Source organism: Periplaneta americana, chromosome 17 (assembly GCF_040183065.1).
Source record: "Periplaneta americana isolate PAMFEO1 chromosome 17, P.americana_PAMFEO1_priV1, whole genome shotgun sequence".
In the NCBI taxonomy this organism is placed as follows: Eukaryota; Metazoa; Arthropoda; class Insecta; order Blattodea; family Blattidae; genus Periplaneta; species Periplaneta americana.
This window is the reverse complement of record NC_091133.1, coordinates 11,083,866-11,104,340: the sequence shown is the minus strand read 5'-3', so window position 1 is coordinate 11,104,340 and position 20,475 is coordinate 11,083,866. Positions and strand designations below refer to the sequence as shown.

The window sequence follows — 20,475 nt, the reverse complement described above, 5'->3', positions numbered from 1 at the left end:
CGCCTATGAAATATTATCGTGGTTTCTACTTTCTGTGCTTAAAATGAAACCAAGAACATATATTCCACTAGCGGTACAATGATCTCTATCGATAAATTGTTTGTGTTTGTAATTTGAAGTAGTTTGCATGATATGTATTATCAATTTCTGTATATCACAACTGATTGAATTGTTTATGCCCTAAATTTAATTAACTTACTTATTTTGTATTATACATATAGGTCAACTGATGAATTATCGTTTGCGTTTGTAAATTTAATAATCTGATTGGTTATGTATTGTATATTTTTAGTAGAGCCATCGATGTAGCTCAGTAGGCAGATTCGCTGGGCTGCTGATCCGGAGCTGCGTTCGGGCTTGGGTTGGATCCTCCTTCGGTCTCAATGAATGGTTTCTTCCGAGGTTTTCCCCAGTCATGGGACTGAAACCGGATGGTCTATGGCGAGTCCTCGGCATCACTTCATTTCCTCCTTTGATTTGATTATCTGGTTGGGTTTTTCCGAGGTTTTCCCCAACCAAAAGGCAAATGTCGGGTAATCTTTTGGCGAATCCTCGGACCTCACCTCATCATTGTAGAAAATTACTACATTGTAAAACTGCAAAAATTGTAAAATATTGTAAAAATTTGTAAAAATTGTAATTGTAATATTGAAAATTTTCACTCATTCCACATCTGAAAGCTTCATTGCTCATGTAAGATCTATGGAAGATAATAAATGAATGAATGAATGGATCTTCCTATACTCCACGTCCATACAAGGACAGTACTCGTGCCATGCCACTGGCTAAATAAACTGCAATTATATCTTATTTTCAATTGTACATTCAACGCGCTTTAAGTTCACAAATGTTATAAAAATATAGGTTTTCCACTGAGTGATTCGTAAAGAACATCGATTTAAATTACCGCGCCGTGTTAGAGATAACAATACCATTCGCACTCTCAAGCTGTATAGAGTAGCTGTACATATTATTTGTCATTCGAGCCAGCTGCCAACCAACACTGTAAGGGCATGTGCAGAAGTGTTTTGTAACTCATTCGATGGAGCTTCACGGGGGTGCAAAAAGCAGGAGGAAAGGTCTTATGCGTGCCATTCAGTTGACAACTCGATTCGAGATGGCAGCACTAAATAAGGAATATTTGTTCCATGCTAAGGCTAACTTTCTTGCCAGAAAATAGGTTATTCAAAAGAGTGTAAGCAAAACAGTGCGGTATCTGGCATCATATATCCATGTAATTGTGCAATGTTGATGAGAAACAATCAATTATGAATAAAATAAATGCTCCATTATAAAATCCACTTTCTACAGCATATTAAGATAAACAGAAAGTAAATAGCCTACATAATGGTAAGATTAACTAGATTTGAACATAAACATAGCAAAGATGCTATAAACAAATACGATTTCGTTGATGTGATATTAAAGATTTTTTCTTTTGTTTTCCTTGTATACTTTGTGGTTGTAACTGGCATTAGACTAAGAAAGGTGTAATAGATTTAGGGATAGTTTACATCTGGTAGCGAGGTCCTCAATTTCAGTCAGAAAGTCACTGAACTCTTTGCTGAAAATGACAGGAAAATAGAATTCAAGGACAGAAGAGTTTAGAAAACTTAAAAATTTCGTGAATTTATTATATTATTTTATTACCAGGTCTATTATTATTATTATTATTATTATTATTATTATTATTATTATTATCATCAATAATATAAAAAGATACAATATTGCTACTTTTCGTTTGTAACTTGAATGTCCTCACATTGCTTAGACAAAGTGACTTTAGCTACCATTGTGTCCAAATCATACAGCTTCTCTTCCCAACATCAGTTGATTAATTCTGGCACCTTGGGACGTTGCGATACTATCGATATAAGTAATTTCGATACTTGTTTTGTGATAGTGGCAGTATCGAAACAAAAGTACTGAAAACGGCAAGGGGAATCGGATTTGTAGCTAGTTAAATAGTTAATGTGGTTTGAAAAGTGCGCGTCAGCAACTATGTCTACTTAGGCTGTTATCTAAAATTCTTTCCAAAATAAAAATACAAACAATACAATAAGCTGAATGCAAACACGAACTAGAAACGATGTGACATTAAAAAGGGGTAGTTACAGATATGCATTACTAAGAAGGTTATTCGTAAGGAAAATTACCAAAATCAACAATTCTTATACCTTAGGAAGTGTTAAAAAAAAACAATAAAATAATACATCCAGAAACAAATTATCTGGTGATTTTTAAACAATAAATTTACAAAAAAAATATTTTGATGTATATGGTCCGAAATGTCTAGTTTCAGTAAAATAAATACAAAACAAAATTAACGTCCGGATGCAATGGGGCCGGAGAGTAGGCAGCACATCATGTCAATAATAATTAAATCTTCTTTTCAAATCCTGTACTTACTTACTTACTTACAAATGGCTTTTAAGGAACACGCAGGTCCATTGCCACCCTCGCATAAGCCCGCCCTCAGTTCCTATCCTGTACAAGATTAATCCAGTCCCTATCATCATATCCCACCTCCCTCAAATCCATTTTAATATTATCCTCCCATCTACGTCTCGGCCTCCCAACTAACACTCTATATGCATTTTTGGAATCACCCATATGTGCTACATGCTCTGCCCATCTCAAACGTCTGGATTTAATGTCTCTATCATCCTCCCATCTACTTCTCGGCCTTCCCAAAGGTCTTTTTCCCTCCGGTCTCCCAACTAACATGACTATCTGTCATGGCGGATAGTAGCTAGTGACAAGAAGCACGCTCGTGCAAGAAGTTGATTTTGGCAGGTGTTGTCAACGAGCTTACAGCTCGAATTGAGTATACTCTTGTTCCATATAAGATTTTATATCGTTTTGTATAAAAGTTAAGTTAAAACTTCGCATAATGCCACCAAAAAATAGAGGGAATGAAGAAACAATGGAGGAAGTAGCTCGTCGTGTTGCGATGGACGTGTGGCAAGAAGATGCAATGTTGCAACATCTTGCTCTCCTAATCAAAGACTCAATAGTAGCTGAGCTGCAATCTATTATAGAGAGCAACAAAGCTGTTACTACCAAATTGCAAGAGTCTCTAGAGGAAAGAGATAAAAGGATTGGAATATTGCAGTGTCAACTAACAAAAAAAAAAACAGACGAATTAGAACAGTATCAATGGCGGCAATGCCTTCGTATCTTTGGTGTGAAGGAGGAAGTAGGTGAAGACACTGATAAAATTGCCATCGATGTAGCTGAGAAAATCGGTGTAAAGTTGGAGTTGGCTGACATCGACAGGAGTCATCAAGTGGGCGTTAGGAGGTAGGACAAAGCGTGGCCAGTGATTATCAAGTTCACAAGTTACCGGAAGCGTAGTGAGGTTTTCCGAAACAAGTGATTGTTGAAACAAACTGGTGTGAGCGTTCGTGAGGATCTCACCAAAATACGACATAAACTGTTGATGGACTCCATCGCGAAATATGGTCTTGGAAATGTGTGGACCACAGACGGAGTCATTATTGTGAAGACTGGTGAAGCAAAAATAAGAGTGACTTGTGAAGACGATATTCCAAGGCACTAGAGTGTGTGTATGCATATGCGTGTGCGTGTGCATGTGCTTGTGCCCATGTAGTAATTACGTAATTAAAGTGTAATAATTTACATTTAGTCTAAAACTTCTCTGCTTTCTTTTGTCTGCCTTTACTAAATTTTGTTCTCTTCTAAGTTATATGATATCTAAATTACTGAAGTCTAAACTACTTATTCATACCTGTTAGTGCCAGTAGTGTTTATCCATCTTTATTTATTTCAACTTAATTGTAGCTAAGTTATTAATTAATGGGAAATCTTTACTTGTAACAACTTCATATTTTTATGTAACATTTTTTTCTCTTTATATTAAGTTGGATACCCTGATTCTTGTCAGTAATAATCCGGTTGTCTCTGACAGAACATTGTACAATGACCTTCACTCACCCCATTCCCCTATATCTGCTGACCAGAATCCTCTCTCTCACCCTGAAGCATTCAACATTTTAACAACAGCATTTTCCAAGAACTCTTCATCCCTTCACGTAGCCCATATTAACGCTCAGAGTTTGGTTACACACTTTGACGAAATTCAATCCATATTCTCGAATCAGAATTTGCATGCTCTTCTCATCTCTGAATCTTGGCTAAAGCCTACATTATCCTCAGCGACATTATACCTAACAGAAAACCACAATTCCAAGTCACACAGAGTTTGTGTGCATTCGATGATCTATAGTAATGACGTGACTAATATAATAAAACACTGCAGATACCACATGTATGCTGACGACTTGCAATCTATTTGCATTTCCACCCTATCGAGACTAGTGACGCAGTAAACAAAATAATCGAAGACTTGAATTCGATTTCACTGTGGGCACACAAATTTGGATCAAGGTTAAATCCAGAGAAATCACAAGCAATCATAATGGGACATAATCGTCTACGAAGCACTCTTGATAGTAGTACTATACCACATATAATATTGAATGGGATTATTGTTAAATACAGTGAAACCGTTAAAAATCTTGGCATTTTTATGGTTAGCAATCTAAATTGGAACACTCAAGTAACACACATTTGCAAAAAAATATTTTCTCAACTTCAATCCTTGTTTCATATGAAAGAATTTCTACCACTTAGTCTAAAAAAGAATCTTATTCAGATGCTTGTAATGCCCCATTTTGATTATTACGATTCCTTGCTAACTAATCTAAGTTCACTCTTAGCTGAGAGACTACATCGTGTTCATAATGTGTGCATACGATTCATCTGCAATACTCGTAAATATGATTATATAACACCTTCCCTCCAGTTACTTTCATGGGCGCATCTGAAGGAACGAAGAACAATACATTCACTGTCTCTTCTCTTTAGAATCATGCATACTTCTACTCCGAGTTATCTATTATCGCACTTTCAATTTCTTACAACTCTTCGAAACTGACATCAAGCACTTCTTTCTATCCCTCATCATAGAACGTCTTTAGACTCATCTTCCTATACTGTAGAAATACCTCGTCTCTGGAATTCGTTACCTAATGATGTCAGGGACTGCCAGACTTTATCACAATTCAAAATTAAATTGGAAAATTTTGTCTTATTTAATGTTTTTTAGGTATTGCTAGAAGTATTGATTTGTGTTTTTTTTCTTTTTCTTTTCTAATCTAGATTAAAATTGCAAGTTGCTTCTTTATGTTAGTTAATTAGTTAGGATAGAATTAATTATGATACTTAATCACTCATTTAAAGTTTGTGTGACTGCAACCTGTGTATATTTTTGTGTGGCTTTACTTTGTTTGTAGTGTTTTTTCCTCTCTCTCTTTATTTCTTGTGTAGCTTTACTTTGTATATAGTGTATTTTTTTCTGTTTATTTCTATTATTGTATTTGTATTCCTGGTGTTGTGGAAGAGAAGGCCTGATGCCCTTAACTACACCAGAATAAATAAATAAATAAATAAATAAATAAATAAATAAATAAATAAATAAATAAATAAATAAATAAATAAAATAATAATAAATAAATAAACTAACACTCTATATGCATTTCTGGATTCACCCATATGTGCTACATGCCCTACCCAATTCAAACGTCTGGATTTAATGTTCCTCATTATGTCAGGTGAAGAATACAATGCATGCAGTTCTGCGTTGTGTAAGTTTCTCCATTCTCCTGTAACTTCATCCCTTTTAGCCCGAAATATTTTCTTAAAACCCTTACTCTCAAACAATCCTGTACTCGATAAAATTCTCAGAACAGCATTTGCACAATTAAAATCATTTCCATCAGCATCACGTAGAGTCGGCAGAATTGCGTATTGACGATGGACATGGTCATGTTTCCCACAATGCAATAAAATATGTTCGATCATAATGGTACATGGTATATATCACACTGTGATTGAGGTCTGCTACGTATGAGATGACCATGTGTGCCAATTCTCAACCGGGTAACTCAAACTTCTTTGTGTTGTGACATTCTTGTGAACAAATCCCAAACACAAACAGTATTGAATCATTTCAAGGGAAAAATTGTTGTAGGGCCTTCAAATTATTGAAGTCAGCTTTACAGGGAGCTATAGCTGAAAGACAGATTTGTGTGAATAGTATTCTTTATTCTTTGCAATTTATTTTCCTCTTGTTCAGATCATTCTCCTTTCCATTGCCACCATATTTTATATTTAAAGTAATTTTGTATGTCTTGCCACCTCTAGCCAATATACCAGAGAGCCACTAATCTGGCAGTCCCTGGTTGCAGTACAAGGAATTCCAACATGACCAGGAACAGATACTACTCCAATCTCAGAATCAGTACGTAGGAGTTTGTGGAGTACCACTACTTTAAATCTTTAAATTGTGTAAAAACAATATACCGCAAGTGAAGGGCAAACCAACAGATATGTTAAAAGTATTATTTTTATATGTCGATATCTGTCTCAGGAAATTGTGAAAAATATCTGGTAACTCTAATATATGACATGAAAAGTAATTCATGAAGTCCACGCAATATTTTTTCTCTTCAAAGCGTAATTCTGATATTAATCCCAGCTCACATCAAAATAGTTCAATATTGTACACTCAAAGGTTTTCATTCATGTCCAATACAAATATACTTCCGAAATCGCGTTTACAAATGAAGGAAGTGGCAGCATAGGTTTGTAGCTCTGCCGCACATCACATGCATATTCCTATACGCAATTTTGAATCCCTCATGCCTGTGCGATGTTAGGTGCCAACATTCAGTGAGCTCTCACAAGGTACACTGTTTCATGACTTAATTATAGACAACATTAGCATATGTGTCTAGCTCATAGTCTTGTTAATGTAAATATTTTAAAATCTGTAATTTTTTTTCATTAGGCTATAGATCCCGGAACATGCGCCCATATTCAGTGAGTGGAAACACGTACTATATGTCAAAAGCATGAATTGGGTTTCTATAGATATATTACATTTCATAATGCAGGAACGTAATTCCTTATATCAGCAAAATATTATAAAGAAAGGCACATAGAAAACTCGTGATTCGCATTCCAGACACATGTTCAGTTACTGCTCCAGCAACAAAGAATTGATCTAAAGAGAAAGCATCCTTTCAATCAATGTCAAATAGGACACTGATGATAAAACGTCCAAGCAACTCTGTAACATCAGGATTCGCAATATATACATGATACATTTTTTAAATTAAAATTATGACATGCTCGATGTAGAGCATATGATCCCCTCATAAATATAGCAATAGAATAATTATTTCTGCATCAGGAGAAGCTGTAAAAGATAGAGTTATAATAAAGTTTCAGTTATCATGTGTGCTGCGTTTCACAAGGGAGTCTTCAGCAATACTTTGTAGCCTAGGATATTTCTCTTTCAACTCCTGCACAGACGTCTATGTGTTGTTCGTAATTTCTTCACTGAAGTGGTTACAAAGAATAGGCCTACAGTTTGGTAAAGAAAGTATACCTATTGTATGAAGGTGATTGGTGAGACAATTGAAGGGTTGATAGGAAAAACAACCCATGTCAAAAAAAACACTTTTTTCAGGGGAGCGAAAAAACATTATATCTCGTTATGTAAAAGGATAAGAAACTTAAAGTATAGGTATAAATACCCCAATGCTTTATAAATATATTGCTTGTATAAGCATACACAGACGCCACATGATTTTAGCTTTCCATTAGTACCAATATCTCATTTTCGGCTAAAACTGACATGGGTTGTTTTTCCTATCAACCCTTCAATTGTTTACAGAGATATCTTGAATTTTGAAACTGCTGAATTGCGCAGGTTATCTGGAATTGTTCTTGGAATTTTTATATACTATATAATCCCATTTATTTTTGACTGCAGCTCTAATTTTAGGCTCGTTGTACAATTTCATTATCAGCTGTACATTCTGCTATATAAAGTGTCATTCGGGTGGTCACAAAACCAGAGTTTTTTCCTGAGGTACACAGCATTGGGTTTTTCCTGCTATAACTTTTGAGAGGTCTGATATGGAGAGTTGAATTGATAACACGTTTTATCTCATGACCTGCGGTTTGTTAGGAAAGAATGTCTATACCTCTTTTAATATTTGCCAGCCCTAGTTTTGAAAGTGGCTTTTGTACTGAAAAGTATATTCATTAATTTTTTTGTTTAGGTAAGCATAAGTTGCATGCCACAATGTCTGCATTCAAGGAAAGGTTTAGGAACATTTAAATGAAAATAATAAACGAGTATAGCATCAGAAATGGATTGAGCTTTCAAAGACCTGACAGTAAAGAAATTATTTTATCATAAATTAGCTACTGCCTGACAAATATTTTCTCTACAGAGTACAATGTATTGGCTGATAAAATTTCTCCTCGCAGGTAAAAGCCAATACTTTGAATGTCAGGGAAACAGGGGAAAACTTGCAACTACTTCCACTTTGTTGCAATTGTCATTTCAATTTCATACTTAACAAAATGCTCATACAGTGACCAGCACCAGATTAATTGAGATTTTAGTTACATGGATTGCATTTTGTTGTTGATTGGTAAGAGATCCTTCTTTGGTAAACATTTCTGCAAATTCATTCCAAGATATACCACAGTGTAAGGGGATGCTTCGAAGGGTGATTGATTTACCATCATTAGCTGTGTAGATATAATTTTGTTGCATTACTTTTAGCTTGAGCTATTACGCAGCATAAATGTTCAATAAAAGCTTTGCAATCCGAGACAACTACTATTTATACCATATCCGCTTAGAGAACGACTCTAACAGTTGCAAACAGCATTGTCAATATGCACCAGTCAAAGCTAGGGAGCTCCTTAACTTGCACAGAGAGACAATCGAAAGTGTTTTGTTTACCATCGCCGCCGCCACTGCCACCACCATCACCAATAATAATAATAATAATAATAATAATAGTAATAATAATAATAATAATAATAATGTAATGGTAAGTAAAATAAAGTACTGTTATTGCCTGCATGTATGATACAAGACGACTGTGTGACTTCACAGCAGAGGATAAGCTCCGCACTCTTCATACAGATTTTCTTGGTCCATTGCCGCCATTTCATCTCCACTCTCTTCTCCTTCTTGGGCCTCGTTCTCTTCATTGCTGCTACTGTCACTGTCCCCTAACGTAATTATCAGTTCGTCAACCTGTTCTTCCATCACACCCTCTCGTTTCCACGCTTCTTTCAAAACGCCCCAAGTGTGATACACAACTTTCACTCATTTTGGGGGATTTACATATTCCACTGCTACACGAACCAACTTTTCGACATCATCAACTAAAATGTTTTATTTCTGTCCGCTACATAGCATTTAATTTGAGCCCATATCAATTCAATACAATTAAAATGGCAGTGATAGAGAGGAAGCAGGATCATTCTGTGTCCATGTTGGGCCGCAATTTCATCAATTTTATACACAATTAAATGCGAGTTGTGTTCCTTCACAATTTCCAGTAACTCAACTTTTTACATATGTAGGTGCCATGTTTTTTTGTACAGAATGGTATGATGCATTGTTAAGAATGATGATCGTATTCTCTTTTATGTTGGGTATGAGACACTCTGGAAATCAGTATTTAAATCTTGTGGTAATCCACAGTTTCCTTTGAAGAAAAGAGCAGCAACATATTCGGCATAAACCCTTCCATTGTGCCGACATGGAGAAGTACGAGGCAGCTGCTCTTACCTACTGACGTATTTATTGTTCCATGAACAGTATCATCAGTCCATGCTCTTGACTTTGATATACGTATGTTCACCCACGTTTCAAACAATTTTTTCAGGTGCAACTTGCAATATCTCCCTCAGAAATCTGGATCTCTATATAACTATGTCTGGATGATCAAGTAAAATTTTTCCTTTCTGAATATTGTTTCCATCTGAAGCCTAAGTATCTGAGTAAAACAGAAAAGCAGGTTTTCCCCTTTCAAATAAATCATTCTCGTCTAATGAAACAAATAGTCTTTTTAGAGTAGGAAATTCCTTCCTCGCATAATACGCGTATATGTGTCTGCGAATAGAGTCCTCTTGGAAACCGTCTACATTCGTCTTCCTATAGTAGCAGGTTCGTCCAGATTTTCAGATCACTTCTCTCTAGTTATTTTCTTAACAGTAGTTGTGCGATTTTCAGAGCTGCTGCAACTCCTTCCACTACCTTTGTCACTGAAATAAATGACTCACCATTTTCTTTTTCCTCTTCCAAATATGTTCGCAAATTATAAACCAGTTCTCGGGAATGGCCTTTTAATGAAGCACTTCTTCCAAGTTTTCTTGAACTGACGAAGTCATTGCCTTAACCCTACACTGTGTAGAAATTTAATACTAAATATAACAGATTTGTAATAAATATTTACACAAATGTGATACTTATTAGGTATATATACACATCTCTACGACAAACTTTACGCAAATCACTCGTTACTTTAAGCACTCTGCACTCTATAATCTGCAATGGACGCCTGGCAACTAACCACATGGCAATGCTAAGCCGTTACCATAGAGATGTTTACAAATCCTCGTAACGGGATAGGCCAGCTCAACATTTTTCATCTCTCTCACTTTCTCTCTCCCTCCAACACGAGAACTGTCAGTCATTTTCTAAGAGGACATAGTTTAGTAAACTTATTTTTTTAATTAATAGGTTTTTCACAGCTTCTTTATTGTGTTGATTTATCCATGAGATTTTCTTGTTCATTGTCCAGCAAGACAATAAATGAGAAATAGTTGAAAAGTTCCACCTACTGTATGAACTGAATCCTTATGTAATATTGTGCAATATATAATAAAACTATGATGTAAATATAAGGACAGATTACATTATTCAAATCCACTCTTAAGTTTTGGAGAATGCAAATGGAAAACGAGAGCAAATCATTTACAAATATACTAATATGCTCAAAACTTGCATTCATACATTGACTTAAATATTCAGATGGACAATTGCGTGGGTGGATGGATATATGTATCTATACTGTTTTCGATGGAAGAAAAATCCTAATGTAAACATGAGCACGTTGCTCTCATACCCGTGATTGGCTCCCAGTCGAAACACTCACATGACGCAGGAAAATATAGTTCGTATGTGGAAACCATAATCTTGTATTATTTGAAAATAAAAAATTGAATTCTAGTTGTTAAATACGATGAAACTTATAACTTCACTCATATGTAAAATGCTATGTAAAAGAAAAGCTACTTTTATATTTTGTTATGTACTATGAACGCAGATGAATACCAACAGTAATACCGAGGTAGTCTGTTCTTGTAACAAGCTGGCGTCACTTGAGCTCGTAGTTGTTCACGTAAGCACGTGTACTGAAGTATAATTTCTGCATCCTCGGTATGTGTGGTTATTAAACATAAGAGTGGAAACCCTCTCAAAAGCGGAGAAAAACAAATAGTCTTAACCCAGATTTTCCCACCGTCCTTTTTTAAGGACAGTTGCAGTGCCTTCGGATATTATGTCATTGTTGGTGTTAGGGACATTTTATAAGTTGTGCGATAATGTTGGTAGTATTTGTTAGCTTTAGAAAATAAACGTTCCTTGTTTCAGTTTATTTCAACATTATTTAACCGATTTTTGAGAGTAACCAATGTGATACTGTATTTTTATCACAAAAAATTTTTGGGCTTATCTGGGTTAAATATATACAGTATAATAAGTTAAGTGAGTTTTAATTACAGTAATTATATAGTCAATGTTTCCTAAGCAAACGAATGCACAGTAGTGAGGTTAGGTCTACTTGACGAGTAACGGGAAATATTTAACATGAAACAGAATGTACAACAGTAGGCGGGAACACGTACTGAGAATCTATGGCGCCAAACAGCGGCCACTGAAGCCTCACTTCTGTCACGTGCTATTGTTTATATTAGGATTTTTCTTACAGGGAAAAAGATTATATGGTTGGATAGGAGGAAGCATGAAGACACAGACAGAAACAAAAACAAAACAGATGAATGTATGATTGGACGCACAAAGAACGAGAGCTAGCCAAAGATACATATTGACAAACACACAGACACATACAGACTGACTTACAGGTAGACATAAAAATTAATACTGAGTCGTTCACTTGAACAACAATCATGTTGAAACTAATTACAAATTTCCATTCTTCGTCATTATTATTTACATAAAGCAGAGAAACCAACAATGTAGTAAAGGCACACACACTTCACTCACCCCTCAGTTAAGACTTCATCCTCTTCTGCCGTTACTTCCAGTTTGACCTCCTCCTTCAATTTAATTAACTGATATGCCTTGTCCTGCAAAAAATTATGTAAAAAGAAGCTATAAGACAATAACAGTTTAGAAACAGTAGTTTAAATGCTGCACACTTCATTTTATATCCTACCTAATCCAGTAAACAATGCAAACATTGTTTGTGTAGAATGCAAATGAATTTAAAAAACACAAAAACAAGATATTACAGCATTTTGTAGGACACATTTTGTTTTAAGTGACAACTGCATAAACAATAAATTAATTGGAAGAGTAAATAAGAATGCTACTCGAATCACTTCTGAGTCCATGAGTAGGATTCAGGATCACTAAGTTGAAACTGATCAAACTGTTACAGTAAAATTGTAATGAAAAATGTTTGATGATGTAGTTTGGAAATATTTCAGATTTATAGATCAGATTAGATTAGATTTTATTAAAGTCATGAGTATTATACAAATACTATGGACATAGTCACAATAAAAAAGAAGACAGAGTGAATTGGATATATTAGAAACATTAGTCATTAACAGAAGACTCAAAGTATTCACTGATACTATAAAAGAGACGATTCCTAATAATCCAGTGTTTTAAAACATTCTTAAATGTGTTATAGTTAACAGTGTGTACAGACTTATGTAATCTATTAAACATAGTTACTGCCCTGGACATAAATTGTTTTTTAGTTATTTCCAGTCTAACTTCAAATTCAGTCAAGTGAAAATTGTATCTTGTATTGTAATTATGATGATCAGATCCGTGATAATATTATGCTAAATTTTTCTTTACCTTCAGCAAAGAAATGAAGATGTAAAGATTAATAACAGTCAGAATAGCCTCCTTTATGAATAATGACCTACTGTACGCATCATAAGCAGAACCAGTTAAAATATGTAAGGCTTTTTTTTTTTTTAGATACACTAGAACTATTTCCCCACACAGAAATACCATAGGTTATTATACTATTGAAGAAGGCAAAATAACCACTTCTTACATATGTTTTAGGCACCAGTGATTTCAATTTGCAAAATAACTAAATAACCCTTAAGAGTTTAGTACAAACATAATCCTGGGAAATGAGAATGCGGATGCTTTAGCAAAGAAGGGCAGCACTGTTACTTATAGACCTGTTACTAAATCTACGTATTACTCTGTAAAAAGATTTATTAAATCTACATACTTAGACTTCAACAAACAAAATTTGATAACACAATCCCAAGGGAAAAAATGGAACTCTCTGCATCAAAATCCACAGTTAATTCCCGATTTACCACGAAAATCGTCTGTAGCTGCATTTAGATTGGCAACAGGCCATGATTGTTTGGCCAAACACCTGCATAGAATTGGAATATATCAGTCCCCTAACTGTCCATTGTGCAACTCAAACCAAGAAATGGATTCGGAACACCTCCAAATCTGTGCTTCAGTGGCTGGTCATGATAATATCTTTGAAAAATATTGGAGTGCAAGAGGTCAAATGACTTTATTGTCAAACGCCTGGCAATAGAAAACAACAACAACAAACATAACCAATATGTGGGGCCCAAGATAATTTGGGATCCAATAAAATTCCCAATTTTTTTTTTTTTATTTTAGTAGGTTATTTTACGACGCTTTATCAACATCTTAGGTTATTTAGCGTCTGAATGAGATGAAGATGATAATGCCTGTGAAATGAGTCCGGGTCCAGCACCGAAAGTTACCCAGCATTTGCTCATATTGGGTTGAGGAAAAACCCCGGAAAAAACATCAACCAGGTAACTTGTCCTAACCGGGAATCGAACCCGGGCCACCTGGTTTCGCGGCCAGTTCCTAAAAGTTTAGCAGATGGCTGAGAGTTGTAAATTGTGGAATCACTTAATGTAAACAACACATGTTGTGTCTTAGTCTGATTTAAACAAAATCCATTAGCCTCAAACCAGGCAGCTGCTTTGTTAAAGGAATTGTCGATAACAAACTTTATATCAATTATGTCATCATTAGTATGATACAGTCCACTTCACTTTTGGTCTTTTAACTTTTTACTTTTCCAGAGTCTCGTTAGATATTACTGTTTCGAATACAGTCTGTTGGTTTATTGGAGGAGTTTGAACTCGACACAATTAAATGGTCCTCCCCATGTAACAGTGAGTGTGAGGTTGCTACTACAAAGAGGAGAAGGATGGCAAAGAAACTCTGAAGTAGCCATTGTTATATTGTGACATTCATGTGTATTTACCAACAAACTGGTCTTAAGGAATAAACATCAATCATGTGGACTTTTAGATATCAAAGAAATTTAAAATGTAAAATTACAAGAAACCTAATTAACTGGATTTTCTACACCAGGTACCAACTAGACTTCTACTCCGCCGAAGTAATTGAGATTGACCCCCACTCTACACTGGGCAGTATGCTAAATTAGAAGTGGATCTGGTCCCAAGAAAAAGACATCAAATATGTGGAGTTAGCTAACTCAACTAATTTAAAAAGAAAAATTAAAATAGACACATATAAGTGTACGTATTTCCTAAACCAGGTGCAACCCATAAGTTTGGCCATCTACCACAGGATTAACTAACAGTGACCTCCCCCCCCAATACATTATGGACTGTCAACTAAATTAAAAGGAGAAATGGTAAAAATTAAGAGTGGGGAAGAAATCATCAAAATGTTTATCATTTAGTGAAAGTTCAGGATTGCAGTTTCTATGATAAAATTGGGCTGGAAAAGATTCACGAACGCTATAGAATGAAGAAATGGACAGCACGAGAGCAAAAATCCTATCCCATGGTCACCTGAATCCAACAGTCACATCAGCCAGTACATAATAGTGAGGGAACTAGCGACCAACTCACTTCGTAAACTGTACTTACCTCAACTTCATTTTTCAGGAAGGGAAAGCTAATTGGTGCAGGAGTTTCACTAAAAGTCATCTCGCTTTTTATATCATAGCTGTGATCGATATTTTCTTTCTTTATTCCAGTCACTTGAAGATCTAATAAATTTCCTTCCTGCAACACAGAAAATATAATAATTATAAAATATATCATAATGCAGTTGTTCACTATAAACCAGAGACTATTTGTAATGTCTCTCTACTCTATTACTAAATCCTGACGTCAACGAAAGCACAAGTACACACTCCAGAGTCAGTAGTGACATAATTTGTACGAAAAGCCTCGTAACACAGCATCAGAGAGAATAGCTCTATAATATATTGTTTTTTTCCAGTACATGCTTACTTCCTTCTATATTTACACATACAAATATAGTTCATTTCTGAATGACTGTTAAGTAATTACAGAAAATGTATGCTGGGAAATGTGAAACATGTTTTACGAGTTATTGCATTACATATTTCATTTAAGAGTAATTAGTGGTAGAAAATAGCAGAGTTGTTATCTTAAATATTGATTCGAGCAGCAATTATCTACGACCTCTGACATCACTCATTATATTATTACAGCCAGGCAATTGAATTGAATTGAAAGAGGAGAAATGGGAGGACAAATTTAAAAGGTACCCAAATCGCGTCCTTGCAAGGGGTTCGGGGCTGTAAGAAACTAAATATGTGAGCTCTAAGCCTGTTGGCCACTAGTCTCACTCCGGGTTACGCTGCTCCATTGAAGGAGCTCTACAAAATGTTGAAGGGGAAAAACCGAAAATGGATGGTAACCTCTCAGGTACCACATACGCGAGGGGACGGAAATGTGATCAAAGAGATCACAGGGCGGGACGAGGAAGAAATGGCTGGTGTAAATCTGCATATTGAAATGAACTGTGTCATATCGCAGTGCAGGAGGAATCGAGAAGACTCGTTTGTTTGCCGTTTGGATGGCAGGTGTTATCCTGCACATTGAAAGGGGCTTAACCATTTCGCAGTGCAAGTGGAGTTGTGAAGACTCTGTCATCTGTTGTTCAATGACAAGGCAGGTGAAGGCCGTCAGAAGAAGCGCCGTGAAATCTAAATCTGCAATTTGAGAAGTTCCCTGTCCTTTCAAGTTGCGACTAAAAGAGTGTCCTCGCACATTTAATAGGCAATTTATACATAGGTTCTGAACTAGGCATTACGTCGTTTACTAGAAAAGGGGGAATATATGGGGAAGGGCATATAGGTCCGTGGCCCATTTCTTTTAGGGCTCATTCCGACATTTGTCTTACGCCTTAGGAAAACCACGGAATACCTTAGGCAGGATGAGTTGTCTCATATAAGAGATTAGCCAATTTGGCTATTAGGTAGGAGGTGATTGATTGTCATGAGCCTAGTTGAATCGTCTCAATTTAGAGACTAGCCATTTGGCTTTATGGTGACTCAATTACGAAGAGTTGGCAGGGAGAGGTGTAATTATTAATTAATTTACAGTAATTAAAGAGGTCATGGGGATATGAGTGCAGGTCTGTGGCCAATTTCTTTTAGGGCTCATTCCGACATTTGTCTTAGTGCCTTAGGAAAACCACGGAAAAACCTTAGGTAGGCAAGTTGGAATCAAAGCTATTTAAACTGTAATCAAGTAACAAATTAATCATTGCTATGTTTTAAGCAGAAACATCTCCTTGCTGATGGAACTAGTAGCAAGCCATCACAAATAGCATTTTCTTCCAATTTAAGAACTGAGTTTGTCAGGTGCAATAGTCTTCATCGGGATACAAACTTTGTCATGAAACTTTGACCACTCTATGATACCACAGTCCACCGAGTATTCTGATGGCTTTCAACAACTACAACAGGTAGCGAAATCTGGTTCTGCGGATCAGCTATAGTGTCAAGGGAGAATATCATGATAACCATAAGATACCCCTGTACTGGTTGGACGATAGTGCACCATCACTGAGGTATGCTGATGTGAGGCCAGCAGTCAGCTAATCGGCCTTCTTTGTGTGTGGGCTGTCGCGCCCAGAGTCATTCTAGGATGCTTTTCCACCACACAATTAGCTTTATTCTTATAAGCCATACTTCAGAATACTGCGTAAGTACTTATGTACAAAAACTGTGCAAATTAAAAAATAATTAAAACACGTCATGTTTTTCATTGATAAATAAATAAATAGATAGATAAAAAAATAAATAAATAGATAAAAAAGATATGTCCCCTGGACAAAAAATAAATAATTCAATAAAGCAATAACGACATATGTATGTATGTATGCGGTATTCTGAAGTCGTTTCTTGTTATAAACGACGTATTTAAAAAGTAAATAGCAATTAGTAATCACTCTCAATATAGGCTACCTCAGATAAAGGTTTCTGCTCTTCTATATCTGTGTCATTACTTCTTTCTATTACTAGAGTGTCGATCCCATGTTCCATTTTGATCTCCTCCATCACGACTGAAAAAGACAATAGTAAGAGACTCAAATTCACATGCAATATTTCGGCTATTTTTATATACCTACTAGAAGTGGTAATTATCTCTAAGTACTGGATTTGGTTTATTATGAATTCAATGTTTAGAAGTTTCTGATTACACTGGACAACAGCCAAAAAGTTACAGAAACAAAATAAGCGATTTCTGAGTAGTTTTCTACAGCTAATGACGAATATGATAGTAAAGATGGGCGCAGTGGTTTGGTTTTCAATGTACAGTATATATCTGGGATTACTGATTTCAGAAAAAGCAGGCGTGGTTTCTCGGTCAAGGTTACAGCACAGCAATCCCCTTACACAGGAGATGTGAAGACGGATTTATGACCCTGAGGGGTTGTGTTTGCTTGTAAAAGATTGTTGGTTTTGTTAGAAGACATTGCTGAGTGGAGACCGGTTTTCGTCTTTCTTTTGAAGTAAATTCATAAAATTTTTGAGGTGCTGTGCTTAAATATATATACGTCTCTTTTGCCAGCAGACTCATTTTTAATTCTAATTAATGATATGCCATAAATATTTAACACACACCAGAACAATGGAAGCAATTTTAAATGTTTCCATGCTGATCCTTAAAGCTGTATTATTGCACTTTGCCTTCAGTTCCAATTCACTGCAGAGTCCATATGAAAGAGATACATAAAAATATAGGAGATATTTTAAATTATATAAATGACAGACTTAAGTAACAAATATGAGATGACTTAAAGATGGTTGTGATTCTGTTTGGCTTACAACAAGGGTTTACAAAATATTGCTATTTTCTATGTGAATCAGACAGACGGGCTAAGACATTGCACTACAAAAGGAACCAGGAACAAGCATAAAGCAGCAGGCATTGACTGAATCTAGAAAAATTTTTTTCTCTCCATTACACATCAAACTGGGAGTAATTAAAAATTTCGTAAAAGCATTCAGTCGTAATAGGTATTTACACTCAAAATTTCGAAGGATAAGTACAGCTAAAATTAAGGGAGGACTCTTTATAGGAGTCCAAATTAGAGAAATCTTTTCAGATCAACAGGTCGGATAGACTTCTGACAAGAAAAGAACATAGGCCTACTGTTTGGGAATTTTTGAGCGCAGCAGCCTCAAAATTTCCTAGGAACAGTTCTACGCCAAACTACAGGGAAGTAGTGGATAATAGTATGTTGCTGGCTTATCATCAAATGAGGTGCAATATGTCATTGAAAATACACTTTCTCCACTTTCATTTGGACTTTTTCCCTGAAAATTGTGGTGCAGTTTCTGATGAACATGGAGAGGGCTTTCACCAGACAATGTCAACATTCGAAGTAAATGGAGTACATCCATGTTAGCTGATTATTGCTGGTCGGTGGTGAGAGATGCTCCCGAAGTCCAGTAAAGCAGATAAGTTAAAAGGAGATGTCTGTAATAATAATTGAGGTAAGCCCAGCCGAATATGTTTAGGAAAATACAATTTTTTTCTATTGATTTCTTACTCAAATTAGAAGAAAACTAAATCACATCTGACAATTTTATTGCAATATTCATATTCAGCATGAAAAAATACATTGAATTTCAGTGTTTTTGTTTCCAGAACATAAAAACGTTAAATTTTGTTGTCCAGCGTTATTATTTCTAATATGGAAAGTGAGTTTACATCTACTATATTTACTTACTTACGGATATCAGCCAATTGGAAGTGGTGGTGAGTCATTTTCTTTCTCATGCTTATAAGAGGACAGGAACCATTTCGCTGTGGCGTATGCGCTGACCTGTCATGGAGTGTCAGGTGATGTGATATTACTTGAATTTATTTTCGCGTATATATTCCAGATCAAATCAAGCAGTTTCCTTCGTGCTGTGATTACCCATCTTGCATATACGAAGGTAAGGTTTGGTTAGTTCAGGATTTTATTAACAAGTCCATGCAAGATTCTAACGCAAGCTAGATGTGTAGAAGTCAATATTTGATGGTGTAACATTAATTCGATATTCGTTGTTTTCCTTTTGTTTCTGTCACTTTGACATTAGTTCTGACGTTGGAAGGAGGACAGTATGAAGGAGCATGTAGGTTTTTGTTTCGTCACAGTGTTTTGTGTGATAAATATGTATGTGAAAATAGTGGCCCAAGTTTGAAAGCAGATTGGAAATCTGGGTAAATATCTATAAGTACTGGTTCTGTCCTTTCGACAAAAAACGTTTGAAAACCCCAGATTTTTGCCTTGAAAATTAAACCACTAAAAAAATTGAGCGGAAAGAGTTAATTTTTTTGTTTTTTTTTTTAATGTTTTGTATTTTTAAGTTGAGAAATTTGCGAGTTCTCAGATTATACTTTTCCTTGAACTTTTCTCGAAATTTTAAAGCTTTTCGGTCATTTTTTTCTAAGTTTTTTTAATTTTTGGGGCAAAAATCGGGGGTTTTTGGAATTTTTTTTTTTTGTCGAAAAGACAGAACCAGTAGTTACAGAGATTTAACACATGTAAAATAATAATTCCCCATCTCCGTAGTGCACAGGCATAAACGAGCAGAGACGAGCACGTTGATACTAGGGATGTTTTACCTTACAAACAAAGCTGGAAAATTGAAGATTGAAGTTGTCAGAAAGACATTAACCGCCAATTCAACAATAATGCAAAACAATAGCATAGCACAGCATAAAAGTTTCAAATGTAAATACGTCTTTCTGTTGTTAAATTTTTATATGCGAGTGCACAGAATTACGGGATAAACTCCAGAACACGGACTGCAACCTTCCCCTCTTACTTCATAATGCCAACCTTGTGCACACAAAATTATTGGCACTGAAAAGTGCCTTTTCGTAAATATAATGATGCGCATTCGACAAACGCAGACAAATCTGCTCTTTTTAGTATTTTAAGACATAATTTGGTAGATGCATTGTGTTCTAAAATTTTCCCGAATTACGTATATAAATTTT

The 20,475-nt window shown here is 35.6% G+C and overlaps 1 protein-coding gene across 4 annotated transcripts in view; it reads right to left on the bottom strand.

The window, feature by feature from the left end:
- LOC138692992 (zinc finger protein OZF-like) overlaps nucleotides 1–20,475 on the bottom strand; it is a 97,290-nt gene that overhangs the window by 7,848 nt on the left and 68,967 nt on the right. For 2 of the 4 annotated variants that reach the window (XM_069816474.1, XM_069816469.1), the window contains 3 exons: nucleotides 17,442–17,539; nucleotides 15,085–15,222; nucleotides 12,191–12,273 (listed from right to left, as the gene is read on the bottom strand). In XM_069816474.1, coding sequence (XP_069672575.1) covers nucleotides 12,191–12,273; nucleotides 15,085–15,222; nucleotides 17,442–17,539 — 319 coding nt within the window. Of the gene's footprint in view, nucleotides 1–457; nucleotides 597–12,190; nucleotides 12,274–15,084; nucleotides 15,223–17,441; nucleotides 17,540–20,475 lie in introns of those variants that run through there. The other 2 variants (XM_069816475.1, XM_069816473.1) reach the window with 2 other exon arrangements.